This window comes from Acomys minous (genome assembly GCF_964271855.1).
Source record: "Acomys minous genome assembly, chromosome: 3".
Lineage (NCBI taxonomy): Eukaryota > Metazoa > Chordata > Mammalia > Rodentia > Muridae > Acomys > Acomys minous.
In genome coordinates, this window is record NC_140485.1 from 91,951,299 (window position 1) to 91,967,485 (window position 16,187).

Here is a 16,187-nt window from a genome sequence, read left to right on the forward strand (position 1 = left end):
CCTCACAAATCACTGGAGTGGGATAGAGCGAACGCAGAGTTACTTCTGCACAGTAGAACCTGGAATGCAGACTGAGAAAGCCTGAGAAATGGTGCAGGTTCCAGGTGGGTAAATGCCTCTATTCAAGCAATTTACTTGTGTTGTCTGGTTTCCACACACACTCTGTAACTAAGCCAATTCACAGGCAACAGGCGAGTAATCTTAATTTTCCAGTCCATAGTTTTTGTGTGTCGGTATGTGGGTTTTGTGTGTGGCACAAGCATCTGAGTATGCAGGTGTGCCCGTCTACGTGCGTGCACACGGAGGCCTGGGGATGTCCGCTGTTTTCTCTGTCACCATCCACCTTATTGCCTTGAGACAGTCTCTCAACGAGCCAGAAGCTCACCAGCTTTGGCTAACTGGGTTGGCCACTGAGTACTCAGAATCTGCCTATTGCTGCCCCCCACTTCTGTGGCCTTTGCCCAGCAGGTCCTCAGGCTTTCAGGACAAGCACCTTGTCCACAAAACCATCTCCCCAATCCTAGTCCAGAGGTTGTTTTTTTTTTTTTTTAAAGAGCTATCCGAACATAAAGAGCCCAATCATATGTTTACCTGTGTGGGTAGTGGTGACGGCGGCGGCGGCGAGCGGTCTTCCATGGCTGCGCCCATCAAAGCGAGCCAAGGCGGATGGACTCAGCCTCTTTGCTGTGGTCCTAATATTCTAATGCTTGGATACTAACCTGTTGCGCAATGGTTACATTCTTCACTCTAGACAGTCAGCTGCATTTTGAGGGCTGCCTCTCATTGCAAAGGAACAAAACTAAAGCCTCCCACTCTTAAATAGCATTTATTAGTATTGTGTGGAGCCCCCTTGAGGTCTCCCACTTATTGAAGGGTGTACGTTATGCTTGGAGAAGTAACTTCATTGAGCTACTGGATAGGAGAATGACCAACTATGACTGCCACTTAGATCTCTTACTAATTCAGGGATCGAATATTCACAACATGTTCACTGCCATTAAGTTTCTTACTCAAAACATGCCCCCCTTTCTCCCCCTTTTAAAATATGTGTCTGGACAGAGTAGGGGAGAAAAAAAAAACCAACCAAACAAAAACAAAATAAATCCCAAACCATCAAGGGCTTGCTAGAAAGGAGAAGCCTAGAAAAGATAAAATCCCCACGGTAGTTCTGCTCAGCGGCTGTCGGTGAGCGGAGGCACAGTGCTCACGTGGGGCAGCGCTCTGCCCAGCGGTTTCTCGGTCAGGATGGTGTGAAAGCCCTTGTGGTTGTCTGTGGCTGGTGGGAGGAGCTGAAAGGCCCATTTACTGGATCCACTCGATGTTCAGGCACCTCGCTATGAACGCAAACATGTCTGAGACTTCTTCTATCACTTTGGCGGTGGGTTTCCCGGCTCCGTGGCCAGCCTTGGTGTCCACGTGGATGAGCAGCGGGTTGCTCTGCTTCCGGCTGCGGCCCACGATGTACTGTAGCGTGGCGATGAACTTCAGAGAGTGCAGCGGGACCACGCGGTCGTCGTGGTCAGCAGTGAGCAGCAGCATGGATGGGTACTGGATGTCGTCCGCGTCCGGAAGCTTCACGTTGTGCAGGGGTGAGTATCTGCGAGGCAAAGGAGCCCCATGAGAAAGGATCCCCGGAGGACGGGCAAGGAGGCCCGCGCTGCATGGCGACCTAAGCTGCCTCACCAGCCTCACTTCACTAACAGCCCACGAGGACCACAGCAGCCTGCGCTACCGTCATTTAGGCCGCGGCTGACCACGGAAATAACCCAACTGTTTTGAGTTTCACATTTTGTATTATCTTCTTGGCAGTCTATTGCTGAGGGATTCATAACCTGCCCTGTACTCTCTCTGTCTTTGCGCAGCTCTCAGGCTGGTATCCCAGGCTAAATCCCAAACTAAATGCTGCTGCTTCAGGAAGAACACTCAATCCCCTGGGCCTGGCTGCTAATCTGCACAGAGGGGGCGTGGCTCTCAGTCCATCCCCTGGACATTTGGCCAAAGGAGAAAAAGTAGTAGGAGGCACTTTTGAAGCAGAAGACAAGTTTAACAGGTATATTAAGAAAGGTTATAAGCCAGGTGTGGTGGCACGCGCCTTTAATCCCAGCACTAGGGAGGCAGAGGCAGGCAGACTGCTGTGAGTTCAAGGCCAGCCTGGAGTACAAACGGAGTCCACGACAGCCAAGGCTGCACAGAGAAACCCTGTCTCGAAACACCAATAAATATAGAAAGAAAGAAAGAAAGAAAGAAAGAAAGAAAGAAAGAAAGAAAGAAAGAAAGAAGAAAGGCTTTAAGAAAAGCTCCATTAAGGAGCAACCGACAACAGGTTAGTGAGAGCATCACGTAGGAACGCTTCCATTACATTCTGCCCGTTATTACTGTAGCAGCTTACAGAGTTTTGCACTAAAAGACATAATAACTTGTTTCAGTAGACGTTTTCGAGGTGACAGTCGGAAACAGTATGAATTCTGCTCAGTTCACCACCCAAAGTAAAAGCAGTCTGAGGCCGAGCACGGCGTAAGGTGCTGGGCGGCGGAGGGTGTGTCTAATCAAGCCCTTCATATGGATTAGTTCTCTGCACACTGTAGGAATGCTCTCTGTTAAAATTCAGAGACGATCTGCTGGAGAAAACACTTGACACAATTTCCGCTGTGCTATAGGGACAAGCCAGGAGCCCCGTACGGCCCTCTCTAGCTGACGTGAGCCCTGTGTTCGTTCACTGGCAGCAGGTAAAAGGATGGGGGTGGGGGGACAGTCCTGAATGAGCCACCTCAGAGCATGGGATTCTGAAGTGGGGGTGCCAGACATTCTTTTGGAACTTTTCCCCCTTTCAAATTGGTTTATGAAACATTAGATGCTGCGGGCTCTTTCAGGGTTCAAAGGTCTTCGTGTCCCCCTCCCCCATCCCACCCCCTACACCCCCAACTAACCTGAATTATGGTTTCTTTGGACACCAGTGAACATCAATGGTAACCACAGGATTCAGAGCTAGCTTTTTCCCCTCTGAGAATAAAACTTAGTTGTTTCAAAGCATTTAATTAGACACTGTAGAGGAGGTTCTAAGGTGGGACAGTTAGCTATAAAGACAAAAAACTTGAAAAATTAAAAGCTGTTTTGGAGTCAGGCGTGGTGGCGCACGCCTTTTAATCCCAGCACTCGGTAGGCAGAGGCGGGCGGATCGCTGTGAGTTCGAGGCCAGCCTGGTCTACAAAGTGAGTCCAGGACGGCCAAGGCTACACAGAGAGACCCTGTCTCGAAAAACAAACAAAAAGCTGTTTTGGATCAAAATGTATGATTTTGCTGAGAAGACTGCAATGGGAAACAGAGCTGGTAAATAATCTACTTGTGTTCCACGTGAGCCACGAAGAGCCAAAGGGAAGGAAAATACTCATTTACTCACTGCTACCCGAAAGGCTCCGAGGGTCATAAATAAAGGAAGTGTACACATTAATGCACTTAATTTCAAACATGTGTGGGTATACTGAGCGCCACAAAAACGGCTAAACTGCATCTATGTTCTTGTCTAAGGCAGGCAGTCTTCTCTGCTGGTCAAGTTTCACATTGACTCCTGGTCCCCGCAGTAACAGGTGACTGCTAGCATAGAACAGCATGCTCGTGCCATCCTGTCATCAGCAGTCTGCAGCGCCTCCGCTCAGCTCACCGCTCCAAGTCAAGGTGTGAGCGCTCAGCACACTTCTACAGGCGAACTCCAGGCAAGAACTACTCCCACAATCCAGTTCTTAGCAGAACTTAGACTCACATCGTGGGAGGGCTGAGGTCTGGGGTTCTCGGGGACCCTTTTGCTGCCTGAAGAGTCCCTCCACAGAATGACCTAGATTTGTGTTTGGCAGCAATGTTAGATGGTCATCTTTGTGAGAAAGTGAACCTGGGGTTTGGTTGTGACTCAGTGGTAGAGCACTTGCCTAGCACGTGCAATGCGGTCCAGGGTTCAATGCCCAGCAGACAAACACACAAGGAAGACAGGAAGGTGTCACCGTATCTGTGACTTGGCTGTAAACTACCTGCAGTCAGATCACCAAATACTAATCCTGCTGACTACGGTCACTATTGCCACATCAGATTTTGAGTAGCATATATGCAAGTATCAAGGAAAACATACTTGAGAAGCCATTCAAAGTGTTGTTTACTGTCTGAGCACCCATAGTCAGTGGTCCAGGCATGGCCAATAGTAAATTTGTGGAACTTCAACATGTCCATCACTCCAACCTGGGCGATAACACAACCGAAGAGGTCTGGGCGTTGATTTGCACAAGCAGCTGAAAACAGAGAGAGAAAAAGGGAAGTTGGTAATCATGTAACACCTACACAACCCAACAGCTGGTTATCAGAGATGAGTCAGCCGTAAGTGTCCAATAAGACCAAGAGGAGAGAAAACAGGGAGTCTTACCAGCAATGGGACATTTACTTCCCCACGTGAGTATCACTTGCTTTCACAGGTGATGGGGATGTGAAGGAACCAGCCCAGAGGAGAAGATGGCTGGGTACAGCTCTAACTGATGCTGCCACAGCCTATGCTGGCCGGCCTATGCCGATCACCTAGCCTGCCTGTACACGGTTTGCTGTTGCTTTTTAAACACTCGGATCTACTGAATACTTGCCAAGTTACATTTCCCGGTAAATAACACTAAATGCACGACAAAGCACAGCAATCAGTGCTGCTAAGGAAGGTCAGATGCCACGAGTGGGCAGAGGGCCCTAGTCCAGCCAACAGCAGCCAAGGAGCTGACCGGAAGCAGTCAGTCAAAAGATCTGCACTCTTCCTGTCTCTGGCAAAAAAGCCCATAGTTCACACCGGTCCCGCGTTCATCATTTATTAATAAACAGTACGGAAGTCCGAGGCATTCTCTTAGAACCCCTGGTTCTCTTAGTTGGGGGTGGGAGGGTTAGGAATGCGCATGCCTACAAGAAGCAAACAGCATTTTGATGCAGCTCCATCTCTGTAGGTTTCTGAAAGGACTTGGCTTATAAATCAAAACCTAGCAGAGCTAACGGTGAGCCTGCACACCACCACACAGATCACACTGTGTGTGTGCTGTCCTCTCCCACCAAGCCTGGGCTCACCCTTAGTTCACGCTCTTATTTGTAGTTCAGAGTACATAGGGATCTGACTACCTATTACTTCCAGAGGCACACCTTGGTCTGAGGCACTGAGGCCTCGGCAGCGGCTCAGCTTCTCGGCCCTCGCCTTCTGCTCCTCCGCACAAGACTCCCGAAGGCTTCCGGTCTCCAAGAGTCAAGTGGGAGCTCTAGGCTGCATTCAAAGTCTAGTCTCTGGTTTATCCTTGGGGCACCTACCTGGTCCTATGAGGACAGGAGCCTCCCTCATCACTCCCACAGCCCATGCCAGTCTGAGGGCCTTGGTTTAGGTCACACTCATCTGGCCAGAGATAACACTCCGTGAAGGAAGAGATGTCTGTTTTACTGACCCACCTATGACAAACACCTGAAAACGTGCCTGGCGTTTCTTGATGTCCTAAGAATCCAAGTTGGGCCAGGCGTGGTAGTGCACACCTTTAATCCCAGCACTAGGGAGGCAGAGGCAGGCAGATCTCTGTGACTCCAGGACAGTCAGGACTACAACAGAAACCTTATCTCGGAAAAAACAAAAACAAAAAACAAAACAACAACAACAACACCTGAAACCAACCAAACAAAAAAAAGAACCGAGCTTGGCCCTCTGAAAGAAAGATCAGGGAGTGCTCTTAACAGCTGCGTCACTTCTCCCAGCCCCACCCTTTCCAAACTTAAACAAATTATTTTGGACAACTATATTTTTACACTCCTGAGCTAGCTCTGCACTTATTTAGCACTGCTAGGGGATTATAGCCAGGTCCTTGTGTGTTTTAGGAAAGCACTTTACTATTACCAAAGTATCAAGCATTTGGCCGAACACTGTCCTACTGGAGAAAAGTTTAAGCACAAAACCCCACACTGTGGCATTCTCAAGATGTTTCAAAGATGAATGACTGGTCAACCCTGAACTCCCACGAACAGTAGACTGAAAACCGTCAAGCATCTGTACTGTTCACGCATGGACCCCCACACCCTCAACACCAGCGGCTCAGCAAACAAACCCAGGCCTGCCATGCAAGTGTTCAAGATAATGCCAGTGACACTGAGGGAACGAAGAGTAAAACTTCACTAACCACCAAAATTAGAGAAAGTGCATCGCTACTTTCTGCTTCTGAGAACTCGGTGTTCATTAGGTGTGGACAGTGACAGTTACCCACCTCACCAAATGCTCAGCACGCGGGAACAATCCCTGTCAACTACTCTCTTCACTTCTGCATCACTACTGAAGTCTGGGCTCCGTTTATACAACCCTCTCTATGCCCACGGCACTTAGCATCACAGCACAGGTTTGAGCAAATGTCCCATGAGGCTCACGTCTGACTAGGTCTGAGTCAGGCTCAGTCCCCTGCAGGCTGGCTGCTGCCAGTCTGTGGTTTTAGCCTGTAGAGCATCGTGAGAGCAGGCCGAGTTTACCCGGTCTAATGTAAGTTCAGCCGTCTTTGTTTTTTCACTTTTCAGATGCTCAAATGCAAATGAGTTTTGCTCTCTCTGTTCTCCTCCTCCCATCTGTGACCCTCAAAGTCAATGGAGCTGTCTGGAAACCCCGCGGGCCAGCTAGTGATTGCAGGGTCTCACCCACGAGGAGGCCTCCGTTGGAACCGCCGTTGATTGTGAGCCTCTTGGGAGATGTGTACCCTTCCTTGATGAGATACTCAGCAGCGCACTGGAAGTCATCAAAGCAGTTCTGCTTGTTGGCCAGGATACCACCTACAAAGGGAAAGACAAAGACAGCACCCAGAAGAGCGAGTAAGAGCCACGTGGACTGCAGACGAGGAGAGGGCAAGGCTTCCACTGCTGACCAACGGCAACAGTGGCCACCTAAGCCACGCTGATAGAGATGCCTCAATTTAAATTTTATGGACTATGGAAATCTCACCAATACCACGACTGGAAACCCATATGGTAAATTTGCATTTTATCAACAAACTGTACAACTAAAAAGTCAAGAGGCCCCAAAGGAAAAAAGATGATCTATCATGTGAGAGACATGGGACATAAAAAGAATTCCTACTCTGAGAAACTGAATGACAAATGGAACAAGGAATCCTGTGGCCCCCAGCCCTCTGAGCCCCTCCAGCACACAGTGTCCTGTGGCCCCCAGCCCTCTGAGCCCCACCTAGCACAGTGTCCTGTGGCCACCAGCCCTCTGAACCCCACCTAGCACACAGTGTCCCATGGCCACCAGCCCTCTGAGATCCACTTAGCACAGTGTCCTGTGGCCACCAGCCCTCTGAGCCCCACCTAGCAGTGTCCTGTGGCCCCCAGCCCTCTGAGCTCCACCTAGCACACAGTGTCCTGTGGCCCCCAGCCCTCTGAGATCCACTTAGCACAGTGTCCTGTGGCCACCAGCCCTCTGAGCCCCACCTAGCACAGTGTTCTGTGGCCACCAGCCCTCTGAGCTCCACCTAGCACAGTGTTCTGTGGCCACCAGCCCTCTGAGCTCCACCTAGCACAGTGTTCTGTGGCCACCAGCCCTCTGAGCCCCACCTAGCACACAGTGTCCTGTGGCCACCAGCCCTCTGAGCCCCACCTAGCACACAGTGTCCTGTGGCCACCAGCCCTCTGAGCCCCACCTAGCACACAGTGTCCTGTGGCCACCAGCCCTCTGAGCCCCACCTAGCACAGTGTTCTGTGGCCACCAGCCCTCTGAGCCCCACCTAGCACAGTGTTCTGTGGCCACCAGACCTCTGAGCTCCACCTAGCACAGTGTTCTGTGGCCACCAGACCTCTGAGCTCCACCTAGCACACAGTGTTCTGTGGCCACCAGCCCTCTGAGCCCCACCTAGCACACAGTGTCCTGTGGCCACCAGCCCTCTGAGCCCCACCTAGCACAGTGTTCTGTGGCCACCAGACCTCTGAGCTCCACCTAGCACAGTGTTCTGTGGCCACCAGACCTCTGAGCTCCACCTAGCACAGTGTTCTGTGGCCACCAGACCTCTGAGCTCCACCTAGCACAGTGTTCTGTGGCCACCAGACCTCTGAGCTCCACCTAGCACACAGTGTTCTGTGGCCACCAGCCCTCTGAGCCCCACCTAGCACACAGTGTCCAGTGGCCACCAGCCCTCTGAGCTCCACTTAGCACACACCACGAGAAGCTGGTGGCATGGGCTGTGCACAATTTCTGCTCTGTAGAACTCACCCTTCTTCTGTGCAGTATTTTGGAGAAAGAGAGTCCAGCTGCGCTCAGCCATTAATTTAAAGGAAAGTGGGGACTTGGCTGTTAGGTGGTGCTGCAGCAGGGCAAGAGTGGGAATTGCTCCCCAGGGATCATCTGAGCATCACCACCTGTCAACCTGTATGTCGCCCCCTCCCACCCTACCACATGAAACCAAAGTTACAGGGTCTTGGAATGCGTAAAAGGAAAGGCTCGAAAGGAACAGATGCCTGAAGTAACTGTCTCTGAGCAGAGAGCAGACCCAGATCTAATTAGATATTCAAGATTAACCACTTGTGCAGAAATTCAATTAGACATGAAGCAGTCCTACTGAAAGAATTTTTTTTAACATCAAAACAAATGTTATTAAGATTTTAATAAGCAATTACTGGTGAATTAGAACAGCTAGGATTACTTAGTTTCCAGGAACAATACCATTTGGTGTATATGCCTATTTTTAAAAGTGCATTGCATTTTAAGCTCGATGAACAGAATGAGAATTAGACGCATCAGTGTTCTGCATACCAGGCTATAACTGGGAAAGGTCCCCTTCTGGTCCTTTCACTAACATTTAGATGTAGTCAAAAAATAATTTAGCCTTAGTCAAGATCCAGCCTGCCTATTCCTGAGGCTCTGGACAAGTTGGTCTACTCAATGACCGGATGTAGGAAGCCAACCAGGACTCAGGGCATCCTCCCTATTACATCACAGAGGGAAATCTGGCTCAGGAGCTGGCCTCAGGATCCCAGTCCGTGGCCAGGATGTGTGTGTATGAATAACTATACCCAAAATTAGATGAGCCAAGATGGTCTCAGCCTATGAATTTGGGATGTAAATAAAATTTATGCTCCGTATACATTTTCTTTTTCCAACCATCTTTTCTTATCATAGTGTGTATTTAGGGTAACAGAGATCCATTTACTATCGGGCCAAAACTGGGTATGTTAGAGGCACTTAGTCCCATTGAGATGTTCCTTGCGCCTAGTTGACATCAGATAGCCCGAGTAGGGGCTGGACACAGGGGTCAGCTCTTGGCCTTTGTAGCACTTAGTCCCTACTAGGCACTTAGGAATCTTTTTATAGGTTCGCTCTTGTTGCTGAATTAAGAACGGTCTTAGATGCCTGTCGGTCGGTGCTGATGACCACGCCTAGTGCTTGTGACCACTTGGCCATGCTGTAGAGAATAGCACAAGGCAGACTTCGGGAAGTGTTGAGGCTGGGAGGACTGTCTATGTTCCGCACCACAAAGAAACAGACCCCAGCAAATGAAGATCAATTCTGGTTGCATGAAAAGTCTGGACAAGGGTGAGGCAGGCTCCATATGGAAAGAATGAAGATACAGGACTTTAAACAAATGACTATCAACCAACCCCGAACCCGAGCCCCTGAAGAACGGAGCTGGAAGTAGCACACATGAGCCACAATGACGGGAAACAGATACAGAAGAATGAAAAAAGAGAAGCAGCTAAAATCTTGTGTATAAAAGCTATGTACTTAGCCTTCTTAGTACAGTGCTGGCCGGGCATGCTATCTGCAAATGCTGGGAGCCAGGATGGGCCCACACTGCGAGCAGGAAAGCAGTGGACTGTTCCTTTCTCTTAGCAGACACTGGCCTCTTTCAAGGCAGCCAGGTAATGCCAAATTGCAAAGAAAGCAAAGTCACGGGAGGTCAACGCGATACCAGAAGTCCCTAAAGTGTGCCTCCTATAGTAACTCAGGAGCTGCCAGGAAAATCAAAAACTACACAGTGGTCTTATAAGGAATAAGTCTGAAAACCTGTGCTTCATTATCCTAGACTATAAAAGGAAAAGGGCACGAAAAGAGCTGTTTTTAAGGGGGGGGGGCATGGTGCATGCAATGTGTCTGAAAAGGGCTCTCATGCTGCCAGATAGCTCTCACGTCGTAGCTCTCAGTCCCAGCTGTTCAAACAGGAGGATCAGCAGGGCCTGAGCTTTGACAGGCCAGACTCTCGCTTCTGCAGAGAAAACACCTCACCTTTGTGCCACGTCTCTCCATATTCACCACCGCCTCTGATGTTAGCCACTGCAAGGACGCCTCCCATGTGTCTCACAAAAATGAGCCTGGACACGCTGAGAGACAGTGAAGAGAGTTTAATCTTCTAGCAGCTGCCTAGCAAGCATCAAGACTCCTCCCCCCATTTTGAACCAAAAAGGTAGCTGAAGAAGCGAACACTCCAAGGAGAACAGCATCCAAGTAGCAGCCTGGCACTTCTCCACAACTTGCTTGAGGTGAAAAACAGGCGACCCTGACTGCTGTTTGCCGGCAAAGCTCACGTATCTCCCTGAACAGTACATTTCACTTTCCTACACTGAGAAAACGATTCACTATGCAATTCACAATGCAGACAGGACTTGCCTGAGGCCCCCATCTCACAACGATTACCTTCACAATGACCATCATGGCACACAGTGCGATGCTGGGCCAGGCAGGAGCAATGTCAGCTTCTCAGTCACTCCTGACAGGGGACCCATTAATAGGTAACTCTGCCTGCACTGACCAACTTGGAAAAAAAACAAGCTCCTTCTCCAACAAGGACTTTAAGGAAATGTAGGTGATCCTTAGACAATATGGACGGGAAAGGCTGGGAAAGGAACGCACTTCAAAGTTGGACAGTATGTCCTAGAATTAAGATACACTACAGCGCATTGTGTCTAGAAAACTAAAACAAAAACAAAAATCAAAGAAACAAAAAAAATAACCAAAACAAAAAACCACAAAAAAAAACCCAACCAACCAACCAAACAAACAAACAAAAAACCCAAAAACCAAATCTAAGCCTTTTGGAAACCCTGGGTTTTCTTTCTTTCTTTCTTTTTTTTTTTTACTTTGACCCTAAATGAGTGCAGTGACAATCTTTCTATTATTAAAATTATTTTGCTTAAACACTATTTCTGCTGTTATTCTTTTTATTAGAGGTGAAAGTGGGATTACCGAGGAGACAGAAAGTACTCAGAATGAGACTAACCATGCCCAATTTGTCCTTTACATCTCTGGTGATCTCTCTTGAAACTATGACATCTACTACAGGGATCAAATAGTCCAGGGACTGTCTCCTGATTCCTAGCTGAGAGGTCTAATAAAAAACAAAAACAAAACAAAACAACAACAACAAAAAAACCTTACTGTACAAATGGACAGACCGCTAGCTTTAGACATGGTCTCAATCCCACTGCGGTGAAGGGAGCAGTGCACATCATGTGTCACCACCTCTACACCAACAGCATTCTCACTGGAAGCCACATAAAATAAGTGGCAACCAATGCCACATGTAGGCTCACCTAATAGACACTGACTAGTTTGAGTGTCCAGATCAACTGTATCAGAAGCAATGTGGCCTATGATTGGAACACTGAGATACGGCCGAGCTCAGGAGACAGCAGCCCAGAAGGGTCCCAAGCAGTTAAGACTGCAGACAGTGCCACCACGGTGACACTCCACTGGAACATTATGAAATACGGTTCTAATTGTAATTTTATACAAGAGTTCCTTTGTTCTTGTCAACCAAAGCAAACAACCAACTGTCTCATTTAAAGGATTCTGAGGGCACGGGCCCAGTTTCAACTTCATTAAATCTAAAGCAATGAGCAGTTACAGTTATTAAATAGCCAAAATAAGGCAACAGCTTTCTTGCAGTTGCGTTCAGGACAGCTGGCTGACGGTATAAACTAGTATGCCCCAGCCACCATTTCTCCACGAATCGAAAACATCCTTGGTGAATCTGAACCAGACTTCACATGAGGCCCTATTCAGAAGTAAGCCTGATGGCTGGGCTTCAAATATGAAAATCCTTCTATTAAAAACACTCAGAGCAGATTCCATTTCACACTAGGAGTGAGATATTGAAGTTGAAAACAAAAACAAAAACAAACAAACTTGAGAGGAGCTAATTAAACAAACACTGGCAATTCACATGTGTAGATACAAGCGTTTGTTATCTGGGAAACAGTCACAGAACAGCTTTAAACGGATGAGGCATTAGAGTATTCAGGAAAACATATTGATGGTTAAATATTAACATAATGTAATTTAGGCTTCTGCTGAAAGAATATCATCATTAGCTATAAAAGCATCCTTCCAAGGAGATGCAGCTGCCAGAGGCAAGCACTGCGGACAGGACCATCCCCTTAAGACTGCAACGGAGGGCAATCTTTTACAGCCAGGCAGCTAGGGACCCCAGTTCTACAGCAATCTATCCTACTGAGGGCATATAATAATGATGACGATGATGATGATGGTGACAGTAAAACTGGCTTATAACAGTCCTACAGTTACTAAACAAGAATTCAAGTTGTCATCTAAAGTCCTGCCCCTCTGCGAAAGACCAAGCGAGCAAGAAGCAGGTGACTTAGCAGGCCCCCACCACGGACAGAAGATCATACACATGTCAAGTGTCCATGCTTACCTGTAGTTGGGTGTGATGGAGATGTTGAAGCCACCGTAGCCATAGAGGAAAGCAGGGTGTGAGCCATCCAACTTTATGCCCTTCTTATGCACAATAAACATTGGAATCTTTGTGCCATCCTTGCTAGGATAGAAAACCTACAACGAAGGAAAACAGACTCCTTAGTGACAGCATGGTGTAAAAAATATGTGCATGGTTTTAAAGGTGAAAAATAAAAGTTACTGAATTCTCTGTTCAACACAGACAAGAGCAGCAAGGTGAAAATCCAGCACTGCTGCAGGGGTCACGTGACGACGAGACATGTCTTCAGGAGCCGGGAGAGGGGCCTAAATTCTCAACCCATCACTAGCTGGGTGCTCTCGGGCAGGTTGCTCATCTTCCCTTTGCCCCAGTTTTTAGTCACCCAATGTGCCCATCACGCTTGTACGGGCATGCACTCCCTCCTGCTGGAAGCCAGACTCTGCCAATCAACTTAATCTAAGGAGACTTCTTGTCTTGAAGACAAATTTCATGTTCAGTTCCCTCTCTGAAGGTCAAGGCACTCAATATGTCTTCATTTTTCTATGTTCAACTGTTAAACAAATGCTAGTGAGAACAAAAGAGACTCGCTAGAGAGCAGAAGAGGGACATCAGAGTTATTATTACTCTTGGCTAAACAAAGCTGTTTTCTCAGCATTGGTAATTGAGGCTCATGAACCTTTTCTCAGTCTGAGCCATCCAAGGCAAGTTCAGTCCACGTTTCCATATTCATTACTTTTGGGATAAAGGACTAAAAGGATAGGATAAGACGGGAACATTAAAGCGACAGATAAGCCGCAGTCTAAGTGATAAGCTACAAACAGAGATAAACAGGAAGCTGTAAATAGCTTTTTCTGTGAGCAAACAAGGTATTTTTACCCCTCCTGACACTGAGAGGAGGCCTAGCTCAGCTGGGCTTGAAACATCCTGCTGACCGGGTCGGTCGCAAAGGAGAGCACTGAGCTTCTGCGCTCTTATTTTAGAGCTATAGAGCACAGGAAGCTTTTTAGGGATGAGCTCTGCACCCGACAGCTGCCCCAAAGTCCTTGGAAACAGGGGGAGCAAGGAGGCGAGAGTGGGCAGAAGGGGATTTAGGGGCAGGTGCTACAGGGGAGCAGCTGTTCTGGTTGGATTACCCAGCCCCTTCAACCCCGGCCCCCACCTTGACACAAGTTAGGGTCATCTGGGAAGAGGACCTTCAATTGAAAAAAGAAATGCCTCCATCAGATTGCAAGGCATGCCTGTGTGGGCAGGCCAAGCTCACTGTGGCGGTGCTGGCTGCCGTTGGGCAGGTGGTGCTGGATGGTGGAAGACAGGCTGAGCAAGCCACAAGGAGCAAGCTGGTCAAGGCCCCGCCTCCTTGAGATTGGTTCCTGCCCTGAGCTCCTGTGCTGGCTTCCCAAACAAACCCTTCCACCCCCAAACTGCACTTAGTCATGGTGCCTCTGTCACAGCAATAGGCAATTAGGGCAGTGGCAAGTACTCATCTGGTTTTTAAGATTTTTTTTTTTTTTAAATTTGTTGGTAATTTAGGAATCACGGCAGATGCTCTGCAGATTTCAAATTGATCAAAGGGGACAGTTTTGTGTACAGCTACACGGGAGCCACTAGTAGAGCACAACCGTGTGGCAGGGAACAGTAAACACAGGGTAAGAACTGCCTCAGGACGAAGGAAAAGCAGTGTCACATCATAATGCAAACATCTGTGCAAAACCCGGTGTCCCTCTCCCACGCTCTTGGCTGTCACCCAGGCAGGTGGACAGATGTTCCTCTCTTCAGACCCTTCACGTATTCCCTGCTGTGTGACCTTCAACTCCCCCACGTAAGACTGTCAACGCCACCTTCAACCTCACCTGGCCCCAGGACCAAAGCACATACTTCAATCATGGTATTTTAAACTGTCCAAAAGTCAAAGGGCAAGAAAACACCCAGTGAAAAGGTATTTTTAAACTTAAAATACAGACATTGCTGCTTTTCTTCTGATAACCGAGCCTTAACTTAAGCCCAACCCACCATGTGAGCATCTTGGAAATTACAAGCAGTCAGGGCTGGAGAGATGGCTCAGTGGTTAGAGCACTGGCTGCCCTGCCAGAGGCCCTGGGTTCGGTTCCCAGCACCCACGCTGGAGCTCACAATGGTCTGTAACTCTGGTTGCAGAAGATCTGATCACTTCCTCTGGCCTCTGAGGGCACTGGGTACACATGGTACAGATACACATACACGCGAGCAAGACACCTACAATAAAAACTAAAACAAACAAAACAAAAAAGAGGTCATATAGGCATTTGCCACCATTCGGTGGCTTTATGACACCACTTTGGTGGATTAGGAGAAGCCAACAGACTCCGGTCACAAACCCCACCGAAACGCTCTGCATTGCGTCTATACCTGTGGTTTATGGTCCTCCTTGCTTGGGTCTAAGCATCTAAGAACCGTTTTATGTCTCAAGGGGCATGGAGGCCCTAAACCTGCCAGCTTGGTACATTTCTCGGCTACTCTTGTGGGCGACCTTTATCACTCCTAAGGCTCTTAGGACACTCAACCATCTTTAGCTGCCAGCTTTGCTTGCTTTCCTTGCCCAGTGTAGGATTCCTGGGTAACCCTGGGACTGTCACTAGCTCCTGAAGCCCTTTAGTTCTATTCTCAACCCACTGGTTTCTCTTCTTTCCTCAAGTAGCCGGACCCCCGGGAAATGGCAATTGTGCATCACAGTTAGCTTATCCAGGCTCTGCAAGTCCGTGCAACACTCCTCTATCTCCATGTGAATCCGTGCAACGCTCCTCCCGCCTCCCCGCCTCCATGTGAACCCGTGCAACACTCCTCCTGTCTCCATGTGAACCTGTGCAACGCTCCTCCCTCCTCCATGCGAATCCGTGCAACGGTCCTCCTGTCTCCATGTGAATCTGTGCATTTCTTTCCTAAGTGTCTCCCTATCTCACCCACCACCACCACCACCCAAGTCGGTCCTAGAGTATCTGTGTCCAAACGTTCTTTCTTTCATCCTCATCACCCTGCACTGGCGCCCCCTTCCTTTGTATCTGGTCCACCTTTTCAGAGGCCGTCTGTTTGGAGTTCTCAGAAGACTTTCTCTGAGCCCACTCGGCCTCTGTGGTCCCACGCAAGGGAAATCACTAGGTCTCTGCTTTGGCCCTCACCGCCTCTTACACTACTGCCCCCTGCCAATCACCACACACGCTTGGGAATCTTCTCCCCTTAACAGACCTAGATGTCACTCATGCCATAAAGCCAAAGAAAGCCTTTTGTGTGACCCTGTTTTTCTTGAAGCTCAATCTTGGGCTCCTTCGGACTGACCTTACCTAAGTATGAGCCACACTCGCAGCTTACTGCGTCCTGTATTCCTCTGTTCAGGCTCTCCCTTTTCACGCATCATCAGTGAGGGCTTTGGTCTCTCCCCTCGCTCTCCTACACAACCTCTATCCCTGCTTCATCCTTCCCCACTTTTCCATAAGCCTGGAACCATGCCTGTATATACACATCTCT

General features: G+C 48.6%; 1 protein-coding gene across 1 annotated transcript in view; it reads right to left on the bottom strand.

The window, feature by feature from the left end:
- Positions 1-807: 807 nt before the first annotated feature.
- Positions 808-16,187, bottom strand: part of PREP (prolyl endopeptidase) — a 102,825-nt gene continuing 87,445 nt past the window's right edge. The window contains exons 11-15 of the mRNA XM_084776085.1: positions 12,669-12,805; positions 10,241-10,335; positions 6,667-6,798; positions 4,118-4,274; positions 808-1,597 (exon numbers count right to left, since the gene is read on the bottom strand). Coding sequence (XP_084632211.1) covers positions 1,303-1,597; positions 4,118-4,274; positions 6,667-6,798; positions 10,241-10,335; positions 12,669-12,805 — 816 coding nt within the window. The 3' untranslated portion in view covers positions 808-1,302. The remainder of the gene's footprint in view (positions 1,598-4,117; positions 4,275-6,666; positions 6,799-10,240; positions 10,336-12,668; positions 12,806-16,187) is intronic.